The sequence below is a fragment of the Octopus bimaculoides genome, chromosome 4 (assembly GCF_001194135.2).
Source record: "Octopus bimaculoides isolate UCB-OBI-ISO-001 chromosome 4, ASM119413v2, whole genome shotgun sequence".
In the NCBI taxonomy this organism is placed as follows: Eukaryota; Metazoa; Mollusca; class Cephalopoda; order Octopoda; family Octopodidae; genus Octopus; species Octopus bimaculoides.
In genome coordinates, this window is record NC_068984.1 from 86,631,948 (window position 1) to 86,652,449 (window position 20,502).

Sequence of the window (20,502 nt, forward strand, 5' to 3'; positions counted from 1 at the left end):
GAAATTTTGAAAATGCGATTTTTGAAGATTTTTTTCAGAATCCGATCCTCCATAACCAAAAATGTGGGATTTTGTAAAAAAAAATTGATATATATATCCATTTTCCGGCTATCTTTCGATGCCAGTACAAAATATCGGCCTTTTCTATAAAAAATGTCTTCGGCGATCTTTACCAAAGATTGGCCTTTTCCATAACACCCGCACGATCTTCACTAGGGTGTTAGGGTTAAGGTTTTAGTGTCAGGGTTAGAATTTTTTTAGGGTTAGGGACGGAATTCCCTAACCGTAACTGTAACCCTAAACCCTTCAAAAGAAATCGCGCTCTCTGTATCTCTTTCGCTTTTACGATGTCGTTTCCCTCTTTCCCTCCAACACTTTTTCGGAAAAGGCCGATATTTCATACTAGTATCAAAAGATCGCCCTAAATTATTAATAACTTCTGGACACCACTTCGCAGTTGAAGCTCCTTCTGATTAGAATAACCGCGCATCACGTCGCTCGATTGTTTGGGATACAAGTACACTGTATCTTGTATCTCTTATTCTTGCTTTCAGTCAAAGCTTGCTAATTAGTATAGCGACATCAATCTATATTTCACACATATACATTCTCTCCCCCTCTCTCGCTGTATTTGTCTCTTTTGAACTGTTGAGATTTAGGACCTGAAATTTTGCACTTTTCCTGTTGGTCGGAGATGGTGGGTTTCAAAATTCCTGTTTTTGACCCTGGTTTACATGGAATTACACTATAGAGATTGGATAGGTTTGAGACATGGATGTAATGAATGATGGGAATGATAGAGGGGTGATTAATGATGAGTTAGGGAAGGTGGGGGAGAGTAGATGATGACTGGCAATACAGAAAAAAAGGGTTGAAGAATAGTAATAATAATACAGTAGAGAGAGGAAGGATGAGAGAAAAGGAGATGATGTGTGGGTGGGTAGGTTGCAAGAATGTGAGGAGAGAGGTAGACATAGTGCATAGCAAAAGCAAGAGATCTATGGGACCCTGAAAATCATATCTTGCAGAGAAGGTTTATGAAGGATTTATTTGAATATATATTGTTGTTGTTGGCACTCCGTCGCTTACAACGTCGAGGGTTCCAATTGATCAGATCAACGGAACAGCCTGTTTGTGAAATTAACGTGCAAGTGGCTGAGCATTTCACAGACACGTGTACCCTTAATGTATTTCTCGGGGATATTCAGTGTGACATAGTGTGACAAGGCTGGCCCTTTGAAATACAGGTACAACAGAAACAGGAAGAAAGAGTGAGAGAAAGTTGTGGTGAAAGAGTACAGCAGGGTTCGCCACCACCCCCTGCCGGAGCCTTGTGGAGCTTTAGATGTTTTCGCTCAATAAACACTCACGACGCCCGGTCTGGGAATCGAAACCGTGATCCTATGACTGAGAGTCCGCTGCCCTAACCACTGGGCCATTGCGCCTCCACTGAATATATATATATATAAAGCAACAATATGTTTAAATTAAATTTTTAAAATTCTTTGACTGTGTTTTGCTCTTGTGATTATCTTCATTTCTAGAAGGCCATTCTTGTATGAAATACATGACAGCAACAAATTATGATACGCTAAAGCTGTGAATCTTGAACATCTACAATTGTATTGATTTGTTTTTCACAGTAAAGTTTGGTTACTCTAGTATTAATCAACCATGCATTCCAAGGAAAAATCTGGAATATCTTATATCTTTTACTTGTTAGTCATTAGACTGCAGCCACCCCCTTGGAAAATTTTTTTAGTCAAATGAACTATTTTTTAAGCCTGGTATTTATTCTATCAATCTATTTTGCCAAACTGATAAGTTACAAGGACATAAACACCAGCACTGATTGGCAAGTGGTAGTGGGAGACAAACAAAGACAGACACACATATATACAATGGGCTTCTTTCAGTTTCCATCTACCAAATCTACTCACAGGGCTTTGGTTGGCCCAAGGCTATCATAGAAGACACTCGCTTAAGGTGCCATACAGTGGGATGAACTAGGATTTAATGTGGTTGGGAAGCAAGCTTCTTACCACAGAGCCACACCTTTTCCTCTGTGTTGAAGTAGTTGGAGAGAATCCAAAAAGTATAATGTATGTGGCATTATACAAAATAACTTTTTCCACTTGTAAATATTTTATCTGCGCAAATCTTCTGAATTTCTCCAGAACAGCATAAAAATCCTCAGGATGTTATTGACATTGACCTTGAAATTTCCAAAAATGCTGAGTTTGCTATGTCAGGGCACACAGTTCTCATTAACCTGATGTGGTGTGCATGGAAAAAATGGATGTGACATTTTATAGAGCTATTCTCTATATCTTCCAAATAGTGTACATCTAAAAGAAATTGTCCCAATAGCCATACCTGGTCAAAAATGAACCATTTCAATGTACCTTTACAGGTATATCAGTGATTTTTCTGGGCATTCTAAAAGGTTTTGAAAACCAGTTTTGGCTTGACATTCATAAGAATGTTTTGTGAGAACATGAGATAGAAAATCAGGAAGCATGATATAGGGAGTGAGACATGAATCAGGAAGCAAAATATAGTGATACTGGTGCCACATTAAAAGCACCCAGTACACTCTGTAGAGTGGTTGGCATTAGGAAGGAGATCCAGCTGTAGCAACCATGCCAGAAGTGACGATGGAATCTAGTGTTGTCCCCCCTCCCATACCAGCTCCAGTCAAACCATCCAGTCCATGCCAGCATGGAAAGTGGATGTCAAATGATAATGATGAGAGAAGGAAATCAGTCCTGTAAAACAGACATTGATACCTAAATTAGTAGAGGGAGATAGTGGTTATACATGTGGCAAATCTTAGAGTTCTGATTTAAATCCAGTTGTGCATTATAGAACCAATGTCAGTTTCTATATTATCTCTTTACCTGCTGGAACTAGTTGCCAAGTCCTTTGTATATCCTTATAATATTTTAACCCTTTAGCATTCAGGTAGTTATTCCATCAAATGTATTGCTTATTTATTCACATTTAAATGCTGGGGGATGAGAGAAGGTGGGGGAGTGACAGAGTAGGTATTTGTAGAAAAGCTGCATGGTTATTCATATTTAGTTGGGGAGGGAGAAGATGAGCAGTCGGAACTGCAAAATGATAGGTAGTAGAGATATAATGTCCTGATGCCTCTCAGTGCACAAGGTAAGTAGAAGTTGTGGGTGAGTTTGCAAGATTGTATGGGGAACAGGAAATGAGGAGGTAGAGAAGCTACCTACAACTGTAAAAAAAAGGGTTGAGTCATGAGTTTGGGGAAGATAGAGGGATACAGAAAAGACTGAGTGGAGAGAGTGGCAACAGTAATAATGCAGTTGACAAGAGTGTAAGATTACAAGGTGGAGTAGGCTGCAAGAGCAGACGAAGTAGGTAGGCATAGTGCATGATAACAGGTAGTTTGGTTCATTGGGGTGGGGGTGAATCAATGTAATGTGAGTACAATATACTCAGTACTGCCAAAACTCAGTTTCGCTCAGGAGAATGGGTTTTCTCAAGGACCTCATATTGTCAGACATCCCGGTTCTTTGTCAGCTCCTCCATGGGGCTAAACATCTCATGTTTATCTTCCAAGGATTTGGTAACTCGGCTTTGGATCCAGCATGCATCCAAATGAGACAAAGAATGTATTGAGAAAGAGCAAGAAAAGGAAAACCTAGAGCGAGAGCATATGAGAGGTAAAAATAACAAATCAGCAATTAGCAAGCAAATGTGCAAATAAATCATCTGAGCAACAGCAGGTGCAACATACATGCAGAAATTAGTATGATGTTAACTGACATGCATATTGTTTATCTGATCAGTAGCAGGTCTAACACAGTAACAAGAATCAGTGTGATACAAGCTGGTATGTACTTCTCATCACAAGGAGTTGTGTACAGAAGCATTTGTTTTATATTGCAAGTAAACCAAATCAAAATTCTGAATAATATCGTTTGAGGCATGAATTGTATGCTATAACTACTATATACAGTGTGACTTGAAATGCAGTTGGAGAGTACACTACAGCATCCAATGTTTGTTATGCTGTGGAGAAGAGAATGTGAAGTTGTTCCCAGTTGTTGTTGTTGTTGGCACTCCGTCGCTTACGGCGTCGAGGGTTCCAGTTGATCCGATCAACAGAACAGCTTGCTCGTGAAATTAACGTGCAAGTGGCTGAGCACTCCACAGACACGTGTACCCTTAATGTAGTTCTCGGGGATATTCAGCGTGACACAGTTTGACAAGGCTAACCCTTTGAATTACAGAGAGAAAGTTGTGGTGAAAGAGTACAGCAGGGTTCACCAGCACTCCCTGCCGGAGCCTCGTGGAGCTTTATGTGTTTTCGCTCAATAAACACTCACAACGCCCGGTCTGGGAATCAAAACCGTGATCCTATGACCGTGAGTCCGCTGCCCTAACCACTGGGCCATTGCACCTCCACTTGTTCCCAGTAGTGAATCCAGTACAGTAATCATTGGCATTATTCACCATGAAGAATAATACAATTGGCTGTGAATTTCAAAAGAAACATACGGCATACAACTGTGTAGTAGCATTCACAGCTTGATAAAGATGTAATTAATACATTTAGCATCCTAAAGGAACTCTCTCTCAAAAGAACCACCAGCTAATGGCTCACATGTATTATTTTGCTATGCTACATTTTAGAGGACTGATGCAAGAATGTGTGGTGGATTTATAGCATGACTGAATTTCAAAAGATGTGAGTGATGAAATATAAATGTATCAGCCGTGATGATGATTCAACTGGTTAGGCAGGTATAGGATCATTGACAGTGTGGCCACCCTCTTTTACAGGTAGGATACAATATACCATTGCCATTTAATGTCCAGTTTTTCCATGCTTACGCAGGTGATAGAATTTGTTGAGGTAGCTTTTTTGACAGCCAGCGCTCTTCCCTTTATCAAACCCCACCTGTTTTCAAGCAAGGTAATACTTCCCTGTGGCCAGACATTGTTTTTCACAGAAGACTGGAAACAACATCACTTGTTTACAACCATTATGTGATGTCAAGACACATACCACAGTGAGACTGAACACACAACCACATGATTGGGAAGGAAACTTCTTATCACACAACCGCGCTTGCGTCTATATATAATTTATTTCAGTTTTTCCCAGCAATAAATTTCATGGTTTCCCACTCTAATTTGTGTTTGCTTCCAAAATTTCAAATTATCTGAATTAGGAAAAACCTCTTAGCCATCTGATTGTTTTTAAGCATATTATCATGGATCATCATCATCCTTTAATATCCACTCTCCATGCTGGCATGGGTTAGACACTTTGACTGGAGCTGATAAGCTGGAGAGCTGCACTAGGTTCCAGTCTAATTCTATGTTTTTCTTTGAGTTTGGACAGTACTCATAAGAACAAATTTTTGAAGTTCTGATACTTTGGGGTTTCCTGGTATTTACCCTTTGTGTTTCAGAGTGTCATTTGGCATTGTCTCCAAATTTTCAATGCTCACAGGTACAGTTGTTCTTAGATACCACAGTTTTGAGATCTTTATTTCAAGGTCCTTATATCTATGGTTTCTATGGCTGGATGCCCTTCCTAATGCCAACCACTCCAGGAGTGTAATGGGTGCTTTTATGTGGCACCAGCAATGACCATGACTACAATGCACTGGTACCATTTACATGGCACTGGCAACGACTACAATGATCCATGGATTCCCTTTACAACTATGATTCACAGGTACTATTTACATGGCACTGTTGTCGATCTCCTGTAGTGCACAGGTGGCTTGATCCCATCAACTGGCTGTCAGACTACTTTACCTCTTCCCCTCCCTCATTCACTTCCTTTAAACAATATTAACTGTGTTGTGGATAAACAAAAAAAAGTACATAGAACATTAAAGGGTTAGGGACATGCATAGTACTTCTGTATATCAAGTATCAAGAGTATAGGATAAGGAGGGTTTGTTTTTTTTAACTGAAGGAGATGACAAAGGACCAAGATAACTAGTGTATTGCTATAGTCAAGAAGACCCGTCCACCGCAGCAGGACTGATACTGGTGCCGCATAAAAAGTATCCAGTACACTCTGTGGAGTGGTTGGCATTTGGAAAGACATCTGGCTGTAGAAACCATGCTACAACAGACCATGGAGCCTAGTGTAGCCCCTGGCCCTACCAGCTCTGGTCAAACTATCCAGCCCATGGAAAACAGACATTAAATGATGATGATGTCATATATCCAATAATAACAAAACTAAAAGCTAGCATTAAAAAGAGGTTCACTCATTAAAATAATAGAATCATTTCAGTTACGATTGTTTTCTTTCTACTTTTATCTTTTACTTTATAACAACATTCTCTCATTTCTTTTTCAGCCCAACATTGTTTTATTGCCCCACTTCTCTTTTTGACTGGCCCTATTCTTTTTCTGCTCAATTTCATTTGAATTTCATGGCATTTATTTTTCTAACTTTATCACTTTCTTTCTTTCTTACACCCCTCACCAATGAAGCTCTTCTAGATTTGTCTTTCAGTTTTTATTTAACATTAACTTAGTTTTTCTGTCACTTATGTGTGTTACTATTGAAATACTTTTATTATGATATTGCAATCTTAACGGTAACTTTAAGGCCATTGAAGTCTTTATGATCCAATCATTTGCAGGGAAATTCTTTTTGAAATACGTTACCAGGAAGAAACTAGCAGATTTGTAATTCTTTTATATATATGATTAACAATTTAGACATTATTGCACTTTCTTACACGTCTTTTTAATAATTTACACCTTACTTAAACATCTTTTCCATCTGTAATGTATTCTAACAAGTATTTCTACAAAATGGAAACTCTTACCATAGAAATTTCTTTTTCCTTGAGTAATTTATAAATAATCAGTGAAATAATATAGAAGTTAAATAAGGTAGGGACTCGTGTATTTCTTATATATTTATATATCCTCTTCATCCTGATTTATATCTATTTTCCATTCTAGCATGGGCTGGGTGGTTTGACCGGAGCTGGTAAGACGAGGGGTCACACCAGCTGTTCTGTTCTATAGTTGGATGCCCTTCCTCATGCCAACTACTCCACAGAGTGTACTGGGTATTTTTTATGTGGTACCAGTGCTTTTTTTACACACACACACACATAATCACTGTTATTGTTGTTGCTTTGTTTTATATGACCTGTTTCAAGTCTCGCCCAGAAACCCAAAGCAACAGCAGCTTGAATGCTTTACTATGGATGTTTTCTTTTTTTTTATGATTAACAATGATATATTACAGGAGAAAGAGACCAGATTCTGAGAACTAAAATTCTGTTAAATTTGTAATAGTTCAAATTTTGATCAGAATTTTAAGAGAATCATATTTTCAAGTTGACAATGTTTTTCTTTGGATTTGGACAGTACTCATAAGAACAATTTTTTGAAGTTCTGATACTTTGGGTTTTCCTGGTATTTACCCTTTGTGTTTCAGTGTGTAATTTGGTATTGTCTCCAAAGTTTCAATGCTCACAGGTACAGTTCTTAGATACCACAGTTTTGAGATCTCTATTTCAAGGTCTTTATATCTACTTCTCAAATGTTTTTACAGAAGTGTTGCTGCCTGCTAAGATTGACTACTACTAGCTGGTAGAATTGTCAGTGCACTGGACAAAATGCTTAGTGGAATTTTGTCTGTCTTTTTGTTCTGAGTTCAAATTCTGCTGGGGTCAACTTTGCCTTACGTACTTTCAAGGTCAATAAAGTAAGTACCAGTTGAACACTGGCTTCAATGTAATCAACTAACCCTCTCCCCTGGAATTACTGGCCTTGTGCCAAAATTGGAAACCATCATCATCATTATTATTATTATTATTATTATTCACTTGAAAAGGAAAGTGTGAGTGGAGAGGAGAGTGTTGCCTCTAGCAACTTTGTTAAAAGTGGATGAATGTAGAAATATATATTAAATCTCTCAGAGAGATTTATACAGTAGCAGCATGATAAAGTGATAGCATGTTGTCAATGTGACAGTCCCATAAAAGGGAAGAATGCTACTGTTATTTAGTCCTAGGAAACACCGTTTCCTGTTGGACTTGACACATTTCCTGTGTCTTTATGCTTTCAAAGTGGAGACAAGCACTTCCCCCCAGCAAAACCAGCATCCAGAAACTAGTTTCAGAGACATTGCTCATCATCGGTCTGGAGTAGCATGGCTTGCTAGCTGAATTCTTTATTTTAGGCACAAGGCCCAAACACAGAGGGGACATACACAGACATGTGGGAACAAAAAACACCATAAAGGATGAATGTTAAATGAAATTATTTACAATAAAAATGAGACGGCCATGTCGTCCCCGCTCTGAGATAAAACTGTGATTTCCTTTCCTTTTTGATCTAACATTTTAAATAATAATTTTCCAGCCCCACTCCGAGGCAAAACCGTGACTTCCCTTTTCGTTTTCACTTTACAATTTTAAAGAAAACGTTTTAAACAAATGTTCATTCAATAGTTACACAATTTACTTATTTTTCCTTTTTTTTTTTTTTTTAAACAAAAAGCTTGATCAAATGTTTTTCTCAGTCTTTCACAGTCTTTAAAATAAATCGTGACTTACCACTTCATCTCCTTTTCGTCCACATAATTCACCACTGAGGCACGAAGTTCAACATCCACCCCTGGCCCCAGTGGATTTATTCTTTCATAATGTCTTTCAATTTTGAATTTCTTTTAACTTTGGGGTGTCCTATATTTCATTATAAACCTTACTTCTGTTGTGTCTTGCGTGTTTGTGTTTTTTGTCTCTGTATTTCTATAATTCTTGGCTTTCCTGTGATTGTGTCTGTGTTCATTTGACTGTAATTCTGTGTGTTTCGTCTGTGTGTCTATGTTTTTAGGTTTCCGTAATTCTCAGTTATCTTGTTTCTGTTCATCTATACTTCTGTGGGTCTGAATGTTTATGTACTTGTAAGTTCTTACTTTTGCTCAGTAATGCATCTTTCACCTGTGATCCCACCAGTGAACCTTCCCCACCTCTTGTCGTAGGTTGGATTACCTCTTCCATGGCTTTGTACTTCTTCAGTTCCACTATCGTTGGTGACTTCCTCCTCTCTCTTTTTCTTGCTTTCACCTCCACAAAATTCCCGTCTTGTTCTCTTATCTGTTTCTGCTGTTTCTCCACCGTTATATTCTCCTGAATACTCTCCTCTACAATTTCCACTGCTGCTCTAGGGCATTTCTTTCTCAAGTGCCCTCTTTCACCACATTCATAACACTTTGGGGCCTCCCCTCCAACATTATCTCCAGCTTTTCTTCATTTGGTAGCTCTAAAGTTTCAGGTATTTCGTTGTAATATTTTGGGCTCACTGCACAAATTATCTCTAATCCGTAGCCCCACCACTTCACTTGTTGGGTTCGGTTTATCATGCCCATCTTCACATCTTCGCTTTACTTCCTTATCTCTGAATAAAAAATCACTACTATTATCAACTCTGAATCTATCCACGGTGGGATTCTTCCCACCCTAATTCTTACAATTCATTTATCCAAACAGTTTGGCATCAATGTCCATTTCTCTCCCTGTATTATCCTGCTGGAGGCCTTTTCTGCCTCTTCTTCTGATACAAAGGTTACCACTATAGATGCATATCTCTTTCCTTTCGTAAAGAATTCTATCTGCTGTCTCCTATCTGTCTTTCCAAAATTTCTTCTATTTCTTCCTGCAGTGCTTTTTCAATTCTTCTGTTTTTATTTGAAAATGTTCTGCATATTACTGTCTTCTTTTCCATTTTTGCTTTTTCCTCCTCTGGTAGGTCAGTTTTATATTTATATTTCACTCTTTATACTTTTTTTATCAGCTCTCCATTCCACTGTAACATCTCCCGTTTCAGCACACTTGGGTCTTGGAGAACTTGACTTCCAGTAGCTTCTGCATAACTTCTCATTTTTCTCAATTATTCACTACCACCTAGCAATTGTGATTTCACACAAAAAAAAAATCGGCTGGAATTCTTCAAAAAACAATAAAAAGTGGCTTGCTAGCTTCATTCTTTATTACAAGCACAAAGCCTAATTACAGAGGGGACATACAAAGACATGTGGGAACAAAAAACACATGCAAAGATGAATGTGAAATGAATAAATTACAATGCAAATGAGATGGCCATCTCACTCCCGCTGCGAAATGAAACCGTGGGTTCCTTTTCCTTAAACCTTTACATTTTACATAACTTCTAGCCTTGCTCCGAGGCGAAACCACAACTTCCTTTTTCGCTTCTACCCCTTAAATTATAAACCTTTTAAACAAATGTTCAACCAGGATTTACTAGTTTTCTTTTCCTATTTTTTTTTAAAGTAAAAGTCAACCAAATGTTTTTCACAGTATTTAAAAACTTTTGGAAACCTGTTCATTCAACAGTTGCAAAATTTACTTATTTTTCTTTTTTTTTTCTATAAAAAATTCAAACAAATATTTCACTCAGTTACAGTCCTTCCAAAATTATATCAACTTACCTTTTGTGTCTCCAACAATGTCTTTCAATTTTGCAATCTTTTATGTTGGGGTGTCCTATCTCACTATAATTTTTGTCTCTATATTTCTGCTGTTTTGGGATTTCTTGTGGTTGCGTCTGTGTTCATGCACCTGTGTGTTCTTTTGGCTGCAACTCTATATGTTTCGTCTGTGTGTCTCTGTCTTTATGTTTCCGTAATTCTGGGTTGTCTTGTTTCTGGTCTGAATGATTCTGTACTTGTAATTTCTTTACTGGTACTTCTACTGGTAAAATTTCTTGTCGTGGGTTGGGTTTCCTCTTCCATTCCTTTACATTTCTTCAATTCCACTGTCATTAGTGACTTTCTTCTCTCTCTTTTCCTGGGTTTCACTTCCGCAAAATTCCCATCATGTTCTGTTTTCTGTTTCTGCTCTTTATCCACCATTATATCCTCCTGGACACTCTCCTCTACCATTTCCACTGCTGTTCTAGGGCATTTCCTACTCAAGTGTCCTCTTTCACCACGTCCGTAACACTTTGGGGGTCTCCCTTCTAACATTATTTCTGGCTTTTCACTGTTTGGTAATTCCAAAGTTTCCGCCATTTCGTTGTAATATTTTGGGCTTACCGCACAGATTATTTCAATACCATAGCCCCATTCTTCCTCAGCTCTGAATTAAAAGTTGCAGCTATTACCCATTCTGGGTCTATCAACGATGGGATTCTTCCCACCCTGACGATTCTTTTGCCCTGACAGTTCAGCATCAACGTCCATTTTTCTCCCTGTAACATCATGTTGTTGGATATTTTCACCTCCTCTTCTGAATGAAAGGTTACTAATATAGTCGCATATTTCCTTCCTCTTGTAAAAAATGTTATCCTTTCTCCTATGTGTTCCTCCAACATTTTCTCTACCTCTTCCTGTGGCACATGTTCTATTCTCCTATTTACATTCAAAAATGTTCTGAATATTACCGTCTTGTTTTCCATTTTTCTTTTTTCCTCCTCTGGCAGGGTCATTTTTATGTTTGACCCTTCCTTCTTTATCATATCACAATACTTGGTTATCTTCTCTTCATTCCACTCCATCCTCTCCGGCTTCAGCACACATGGGTCCAGGGTATCTCAACCTCCAGTAGCCTCTGCGTAACTTTTCATTTTTTCAGTTGTTTCACTACCACCCAACAATGGCAGATTCACTCAAAAAATCTGCTAGAATCCTTCCAAAAACAACAAAAAGGCATGGCTTGGTAGTTGTCTATGCCTATCCACCTTTGAAAATAAATATACTTCAAGTGAAATACATTCACTAATTTTTGAAAATAGAAATAATATATTTCTAAATCTCTCAGTAGCAGCACGATAAAGTGATAGCATGTTGTCAACTTAATGTGACAGCCGCATAAAAGGGAAGAATGCTACTGTTATTTAGCCCTAGGAAACTGTTTCCTGTTGGACTTGACACATTTCCTGTGTCCTTTTTTTACTTTTTGTACACCTTATATGTAACCCCACATTGTATTGTCCTGTACTGTTCCAATGTTTTTTTATGAATCCTTAGTGGTTAATAAAGAAATTATCATTATTATTATTATTTCCAACTGAGTTGAATATACTTCATAAAGGGGATCTAATTATAAATAAAACTTGTTTGTTGCTTGTATCAGTTGGTTAAAGACCAAAAAATCCTTCCCATTGTGCATTATTGCATATTTTCAAAAGTCTCTAATGTTTGACTTTGGGAGTTTTCTGTCTTGCTTGCTTAAGTACCCTTAGCTAGAGACAGTTTTTGTTTACTAATTGCCTGGATGGTTTTAATTAGACATTTTTCAACACACCTTATTACGTATGTATGACATTACTGTATTTATATTTATTTTGCTGAATACTCCTGAGGTATTAGCAAACTATTTTTTTTATCACATGTGAATAAACAAATAACAGATACGAGGGGAAAATGAAGCAAAAGGACAATCCCAACAAAGTGTAATATTTTAATAATATTGTTGAGAGAAATACTTCAAGGGAGCAGTCTGATTACCAAATACAAATACAGTTGTGTTTCACATGCAAGCTGAGAGTCTTCAATCAACTAAAATTACTCAAGAAATTAGCAAGCTCTCTTTCTGGGGATATTTAAAAATCTAAAAGTAAGCAAGAGAGATAACTCGATTAAGATTAGTTGATCTAAGTTTTGGAGCAATACAGACAATGCCGATTGGTATGGGTGTAGCCCAGTGCTTGCCAACCTATTTTCTCCCCCAACCCCACTTTAACTTTCCAGAAAAATGTAATGCCCCACCAGTGGTTGGAAAAAATATATAGGTGTAATATGTTTGCTGTGAAAAGAAAGATTTTCACAATTCCATGTCCCACTAAAAAAAAAACTTAATGTTGAAAGCATTGGATCTGTTAATTTCATTAGCCTCCCTTACTGAACTATTTTCTACTCTGTTGGTAAAACTAAGAGTAGTCTATGTATGTAAATAGGATTCAAAGTCACCCTTGACTGAACAGACCTGTGATCAAACATGTTCCAGCCTTGATTATCCTTTTCTTCCCTCAGTTACTGCTTATCTAAAACTATATCATTCAGCATGTCTCTCCTTTCAGTGTGGTAGAATGTGACTTGAGATAGATTGTCTGATATTTCCTGCAGATGAACTGGGACATGATCCATTCTGTTTTGGAATTTGAACTCTCAGTGAGATACTTAGTTCTACACTGCCTAAATTCACCTGGCTTTGAGAAGTAGGTGCCTGCTTCACTGGTATTTTGTATAGATCCTTGTGATTCCTGAAAGGATTAAATTTTATTAATACACATCCCCCCTACATCTACTGACTCTTTGCTCCTGCTTGCAGGATTTTTTCATTGCCACAGTAGTAAGATTAATATATGGCTTAGTATAAAACCTTCCAGTTCTTAAATTTCATTTCATTGGAAGCAATAAATAATGGCTTGTAATGAGTTCCTCTTTGTCTGTGCTGCCTAAACTGAAAGGGTAGTAGTTGCCATCTTCTGTTTCTCAACAGTTGTCTTTTAGTTTAGAGAGCCTGACAATCTAGTTGATGTATAATCTTGTATACTATTTCATAGTTCCTTATATTGCCCCCTTCTTCTGAGCCTTTTTACTAGAAGCTTACTCAGAAGACCCAGACAACTATCTTGACTTCTGGCTGGAATGGTTTCATTTATCTACTGCAATCTTGATCCTTGTTTCTTTTTTCTCTCTCAATGGTAATTTAATATTAAAAATCCTTTCGTCCACCACATCCCTACATTCATTGCCCACTTTGCATCACACACTATAACAAACCTCCCGGGCTCTCTTCTTCACTATCTGCAGTATAACAACTATAAGAATAATGTGTGATAACTTCTTCAGTGGCTAAATTGAATGAAACATGCAGACTAGGTTGTGTCCGACCATCATTCTGAAATAATGCACTTATAAACTGACATTTATCACCACTATACTTTTGATAAATTCTTTTCTTCCTACTGATATATACTCTAATACATCAAAGCAAAGTATGTAACAGTATGTCCTCTACTGATAAGTGCTCGTTCCTTGGTTTTTAGATGTCATCGTTTCACTATTGTAGCCATTTAGTAATGAAAACATGTGTAATCAAAGCAGCAAGTGCTAGTGCCACATAAGATGCACCCAGTACACTTTGTGGGGTGGTTGGTGTTAGGAAGGGCATCCAGCCATAGAAATCATGCCAGAACAGACAATGGAGCCTGATGCAGCCCCTGGCTTTACCAGCTCCAGTCAAACTGTCCAACCCATGCCAGCATGGAAAGCAGACATTAAATAATGGTGATGATGATGATGATGATTTTGCAGGATTACATGGTGAAAAATATTCAGAAGGATTTGATAAGAGATCTAAAATAAAATGTAGCTAAAAAGAGTTATGATAAGGAAAAGCTAGCAATCTCAGAATATTGAAGTCTGTCATAAACAGAAAGAGTACAAAATATCTTATGCTCGTTAGATGTTTCAGTAAAGGGGGAATGATTACAGTATAACTGATTTGACATTGTGTGATCAAAAACTAGGATTGACAATAGTATCTTAAACACTCTTCAAACCATACTTCTATTCAACTGGAACCCAAGTTTCAACTAGTTTTTGTATGTTAAAATTTGTTTCTCTTAAAATTATCCTTTCCATCTCTCCATTTCTAAACATGTTCCTGTGGTAACTCTTTAGTCGTTGTTAGTTGTTAAAAACTGACCAAAAGAGTTCAAAAGCGCATGCCACTTATTTTCTTAGCCAATCTGAAAATAATTAAACCTTTTTCATTTCAATTCTCTGATATATTTTAATCTTAAATCTCATTATTCCAGATGAAGACTGCTTCCCTTGTAGCCAATTATGATGCTTTAATAGCCAGCCAATTTGTACTTACTAATGGAAATGAAGCTGGTATGTACATAACTATTTTGCTTTCTAAATTTGTTTTTAAACAGCTTTCATACTGTATTCTCATTATTAGTATAGTGATTGTATTATTTAAATTTACACACAGACTTCTGAAAAAAAACAGTTTGAAAGATTTAGTGCATAGACAAAGATGCTTGATTGTGTGAACATTAAAAGAGATGTGACAAGTTTTGCATAGAGAATCAAAGGTACTTTATATGAAACTGAAAAAAATTATCAGAAACAAAATATGAAGTGGATTGCAGAATCAGTAGTGCAATGTATTTGAATGCCTTGTGGTATATAATTAATGATCTTTACATTCTGTGATCAAATCTTGCCTTGGTTGACTTTTTGTTCCATACTACCAGGGTTTATAAAATATGAAGTCAGATACTGGAGAAAATATAATTGACCATGTCTTACCCCAAAATGTATAGCTCTGTGCTTATCATTATTAAAAATGAACTGGGGGAAAAAAAATGATTCTAACTAGGTCAACATTTTAATCAGGGAGTGTTAAGATTAATTAGATTACTTAAGGTGACCTTGATACCTTCTTACAAAAATTGTGCTTTTGTTTAGTGAAAGGAAATGGAATTTATTGACTGGTTTCAAATGATCTTTTTGACTGGATTCTCTAACATTCAATTCTAGATGAAACTTTCTCACTTCCACTGCTTTTTGGAAATGGTATATCACATACCTTTCTTTTATATATATATATATATATTTCATCAAGCTGCCTGTTTACATAAGAGACCATGAAGTGATAGGATATTTACTACATTTCTAATGAAATACATTGCCTTTGTTTCAATTAATTTTGAAAATAATGAAACATTTAGCAATATGGCTATTAAACTGGTGTTTGGAACATACATTAAACATGAAATTTTGATGGAAGGTTTTAATTTAGACCACTTCCTGATTGTTTAATTTAGACTGCTTCCTGGTTGTTTACAGGAAGTTCACATCAAAGAACAAGGGGTAAGTCTTGGGTAGTTTGATATCAAAAGGGTTATCATTTTTTTTTTTTCAACTTTAACATTCACAATTTTAGACATTGTCTGTTCACTTGTCAAATTATTTATCTGAATCAGTACAGAATGGTTTGAGACATTCTTTTGGAGACATAGTTGCAAATGCAAAAGTGACTTAAAATTCATTATATTAATTCATTGGACATTTTTAATTTAGTATTGAAGTAGTCCTGAGGTGTTACTTTTCTTTTCATGTTTTTTCTTTCATCTGTATTTTATCTCAGAATTCCAAAATTTTGTTAGTAACGTCCAAAAAGCTTTTGTAAAATGGTTTGCTGCAGAAAAAGAAATAGTAAAATTACGAGAGGAACTACGTAAATCAAATCAACTGAGAGCAACTCTGGAAACTGAGTTGAAGCATGCACGGTAATTTATTAAAATATTGGCACTTCTGCTTGATAAAGCAAGTTTTTTAATTGTTTTTTTTTTCCTTCACAATTGTGAGAGAAAGTGATTTATGCACAGCTTGACATATATGGATGTTTGATTAAATAAGTTTGAAGAGAAAGCTAACTAGCCTGGTGTGATGTGGAGCTTGCCTGTATGTTCTAACCATTAGTTAGTTATTGGACTTTAATCCCACAATAAAGCATCCAGTGCACTCTGTAAAGTGGTTGACTTTAAGAAGGGCATCCAACCATAGAAGCCATGCCAGAACAGACATAAGAGCCCAAGCAGCTCTTCAGCAGGTCAGCTCCTATCAAACCATTCAATCCGTGCCAGCATGGAAAATGGATTTTAAATGATGACCAACTATACATAATAAAGCACCATAGTTAAACCATAATCACACAAGGTCTTCTACTTCCAGAGACTTTATTCAACTGAATAACTCAATTTTTTTTTTGTTTTTCCTGCATCTAACTGATAACCAAATAGCAATGGCTGCATGATCATCAGGTTTGAGTCCTACTCAGTCACTTAAATATTGGCTCAAACCTTAACTGGCTTATCCCTCTCACTTTTGTCTATTGTTTCTACTCTTCTCTGAACTTCAACTAACTATAGTTATTAGATCATTCTTCAATCTAAATTGAAGATCTCTCTTTCTCTCTCTCTTATGCACTTGCTCACTTGCCTGCCTATGGCGTCTGTTCTGCCCAATTTCCTTTAACAAGTAAAAATTCATGACACTAAACGTATTATGATCCAATGGTCGCTCAACTTGCTAGAAATAGCAGCCGTATTTCGCGCATTGCACTACCATCTTATGAAAGGACACATTGGATAATGTAGTCCATGATATACAAAATAGTGGGATGGTCACTGCTGGAACTCCTTTCATGATAAATTTAACCAGGTCTTTCTAAACATAAATGTATTTGGAAAGGTATGTAAACAGATTTAAATTGTAATGATGCAAGGTAGATAACTTATGGATGACCATGTTTGCTCTTGTCTAAAGTGTACATTGAAGAGAATGTATATTTGAGTAGGTGCCGTAATTCATGAATAGATGGCAGGGGAAATAATGTTTTAAAGGAAGAATGTCCTTTAAGATGATATTTTGTTTTTTCTGCAGAAACCAAATCAAATTTGAATTTCAAAAACGATCACAAGTAGAGAATGACCGAGTCACATTGGTGAGTTGATTTATAATTTCTAACAAACATTGATTTTTCTCGAGCCAGTTAATATAATAATCACTAAATTTAAGTTGTTTCATAATTCCTGATAGTTTCCATTCATAGACTTCACAATTCAATATCTATCTCTAAAAAAGGCAGCAAGTTGGCAGAATTGTTTACTGAGCAAAATGCTTAGTGGCATTTCATCTTTCTGTATGTTCTGTATCCAAATACTGCTGAGGTCAACTTTGTTTTTCGTCCTTTCAGTGTCAATAAAATAAGTACCAATTGAACTCTGGGGGTCGATGTAATCGACTTGGTCTCTCTCGAAATTGTTGGCCTTGTTCCAAAATTTGAAATAATATTTATCTCTAAAAAATGTGTAATTACATACATGGTAACCACAAGTTTGCATTAGTATTTTTTTATTTAGAACTTTAGTAATAAAAAACGTAATATTTTTTGACATTCAAATAAAGTATTTATCCTTATCTTTGCAGGAGAATCTCATAGAAATGATACGCAACCTTTTAAATGATAAAAATAAATCGATACTAGATGAAAAAGACATGCAGAAATTAGCTTTCTTGAATTCTTATCAACGGTCAGATGGTAGTAAAAGAAGGTATGTATAGACCGACATTTTTTGTATTTTTAGTTGGATATATTCAACACTTTAACATGTATTGAAGTTAGCCCAAGTACCTAATAGAACTGCTTACTGTTAAAATTACTTCACTTCCATTTGCTACGTAATTGAGATTGGGGAGATGTCTTGGGAATCAAATCACTTTTAGACTATAAATATCAAAATGAATACATATGGTCGATGCCTCTCTCATTTTTTTTCTCTTGCCTTCTCTGGTTGAATAGATAGGTGTAGATCTATATTTTTATGCTGTTCAGTGATAACTTTTCCAATGATTGTCAGCCTTCCTATCAATAGGTGAAACTAGTAATCGACCAACTCTCATTTCTTCACTTCTATAACATATTGGAAATAACTACTTCTCCTGAGGATCTGCTTTATTTTGGCTTCTTTGTATTCATGAACTTGAAAACATTGACAGCAATAGTATCCTGACATTAAGTATGTGTGTGTCTGAGAATGTTGGCTAATTAAGAGGGAGAAAATGGAATCTGGTGGGACTTGAACTGATACTCGCTTGTAGTTTCCATGTATTACCTCTGCTGCCACTTGTCTTTTCCTACCTCTTGCCTATCCCTCATAATAAGTAAGAAGTGGGGATAGAAAGATGAGATAGCCTGAATGTTGAAGAGGTGGAAGGATTGGAAGATCCAGTGATGTCCCTAGTTATACAAATGTGTTGTGTGGTGAGTAGGAGATATCCACTGCCTTCTGTAGGCTGGCAGTACAGTGCAGTGCAAAAGTGAAAAAGAGAATGATATAAACTGGTAATATTATCTCACTACAATCTGGTGAATTGGCCATGTGGTAATGATGTTGACTTCTTAACTATCTGGTTTTGGGTTCCATTTCACCGTGAGGCCCTTTGGCTGAGTGTCTTGTGTGACAGCCTCAAACCTTGCGAGTGAAATTGGTAGACACTGTAGAAAATTTCTTTGTGTGTGTGAATATTTATTTCTGCATGTCTTTGCATGACACTATTTTGATGGCAGTGATGCTATGTTAACATTTCCTGTAATCTGTATCCTGGTGTTCAACAATTGGCATGTGTGAAAACCATTGGAATATAAGTACATTAAAAAATAGGTAAGGCTTGACAAGAGAAAAGGCATCTGGATATAGAAATAGAATACTGCCTCAGTGAGTTTTGTCCAACCCATACCGGCCACCTTCAAAGAATGCACATGTATAGTTTTGCAAAAGTTGATTCCTTTCTAACAAAAGATATGGTCAACATAGAACTTTGGCATTTGACGGTAATTAATTAATTCTGAAGTATAGATTTCACTGCATGGCTGTATGGTAAGAAGTTTGCTTCCCAACTACATGGTCTTGGGTTCAGTCCTATTACATGGAAGTATAGCTCCAGGTTGACCAAGAGTGTGAGTGGATTTGGTAGATGGAAACTGAAAGAAGGCTGTCATATGTGTGTATATATATATATATATATGTGTGTGTGTGTGTTACTGTCTCCTTGCCTTGACGAATAATAGTTGCAAATGAGCAACACTTTCTGTGAAAACAGGTTTAGTCGTGAGGAAATATTACCATATCTGGAAACAAGTGATGGTTATTGACCAGAAGGGCATCTGGTCATAGAAAATCCACTTCAGAAAATTCCATTCAACCTATACAAACTTGAAGTAATAACTGTTAAGAAAAGGATTCAAGATCAATAATAGGAAATATCTTTCTTCTTTGTTTTTAGAAGCAATGCTTACCGCCTGCGAGATTCTTCCGCTTCATGTTTGTCAGACATCAGCTATGATGTCACTGATGATGATCTTGATGCTTCGTCAGCTGATATATGTGAAAACAGTACTCCACCAAAAAGAAAAAGAATTTCAACAGACGTAAGTTATCTTAGATATTGTTGAATTCATTATTTCTAAGTGTTAACAAAAGAAAAAAAAATCAGTGAAAATATCCAAGAGCCATACTGAATATAATACAGCATTTCGTTTTGTCCTTGGTTTAGAGCTCAAATCAAGAGAGTGAGGCCCGATAAAACTTTGGCTTATAGTTTACTGAGATAAGCGCAAGCATGGCTGTGTGGTAAGAAGCTTGCTTCCCAACCACATGGTTCCGGGTTCAGTTGCACTGCATGGCACCTTGGGCCAGTGTCTTCTACTGTAGCCTCAGGCTGACCAAAGCCTTGTGAGTGGATTTGGTAGACAGAAGCGGGAAGAAGCCCATGATCATCATCATCGTCGTCATTTAACATCCGCTTTCCATGACTGAGGACTGGTGAACCAGATGGCTACACCAGGCTCCAATCTGATTTGGCAGAGTTTCTACAGCTGGATGCCCTTCCTAACGCCAACCACTCCGAGATATATATATATATAT

At 36.7% G+C, this 20,502-nt stretch overlaps 1 protein-coding gene across 3 annotated transcripts in view; it reads left to right on the forward strand.

Moving 5' to 3' along the window:
- Positions 1–20,502, forward strand: part of LOC106870227 (rac GTPase-activating protein 1) — a 43,897-nt gene that overhangs the window by 2,885 nt on the left and 20,510 nt on the right. Inside the window, exons 1-6 of one of the 3 annotated variants that reach the window (XM_052967191.1) lie at positions 7,601–7,732; positions 14,818–14,896; positions 16,161–16,302; positions 17,459–17,519; positions 18,005–18,129; positions 19,862–20,006. In XM_052967191.1, coding sequence (XP_052823151.1) covers positions 14,818–14,896; positions 16,161–16,302; positions 17,459–17,519; positions 18,005–18,129; positions 19,862–20,006 — 552 coding nt within the window. In that variant the 5' untranslated portion in view covers positions 7,601–7,732. Of the gene's footprint in view, positions 1–7,600; positions 7,733–14,817; positions 14,897–16,160; positions 16,303–17,458; positions 17,520–18,004; positions 18,130–19,861; positions 20,007–20,502 lie in introns of those variants that run through there. The other 2 variants (XM_014916243.2, XM_052967192.1) reach the window with 2 other exon arrangements.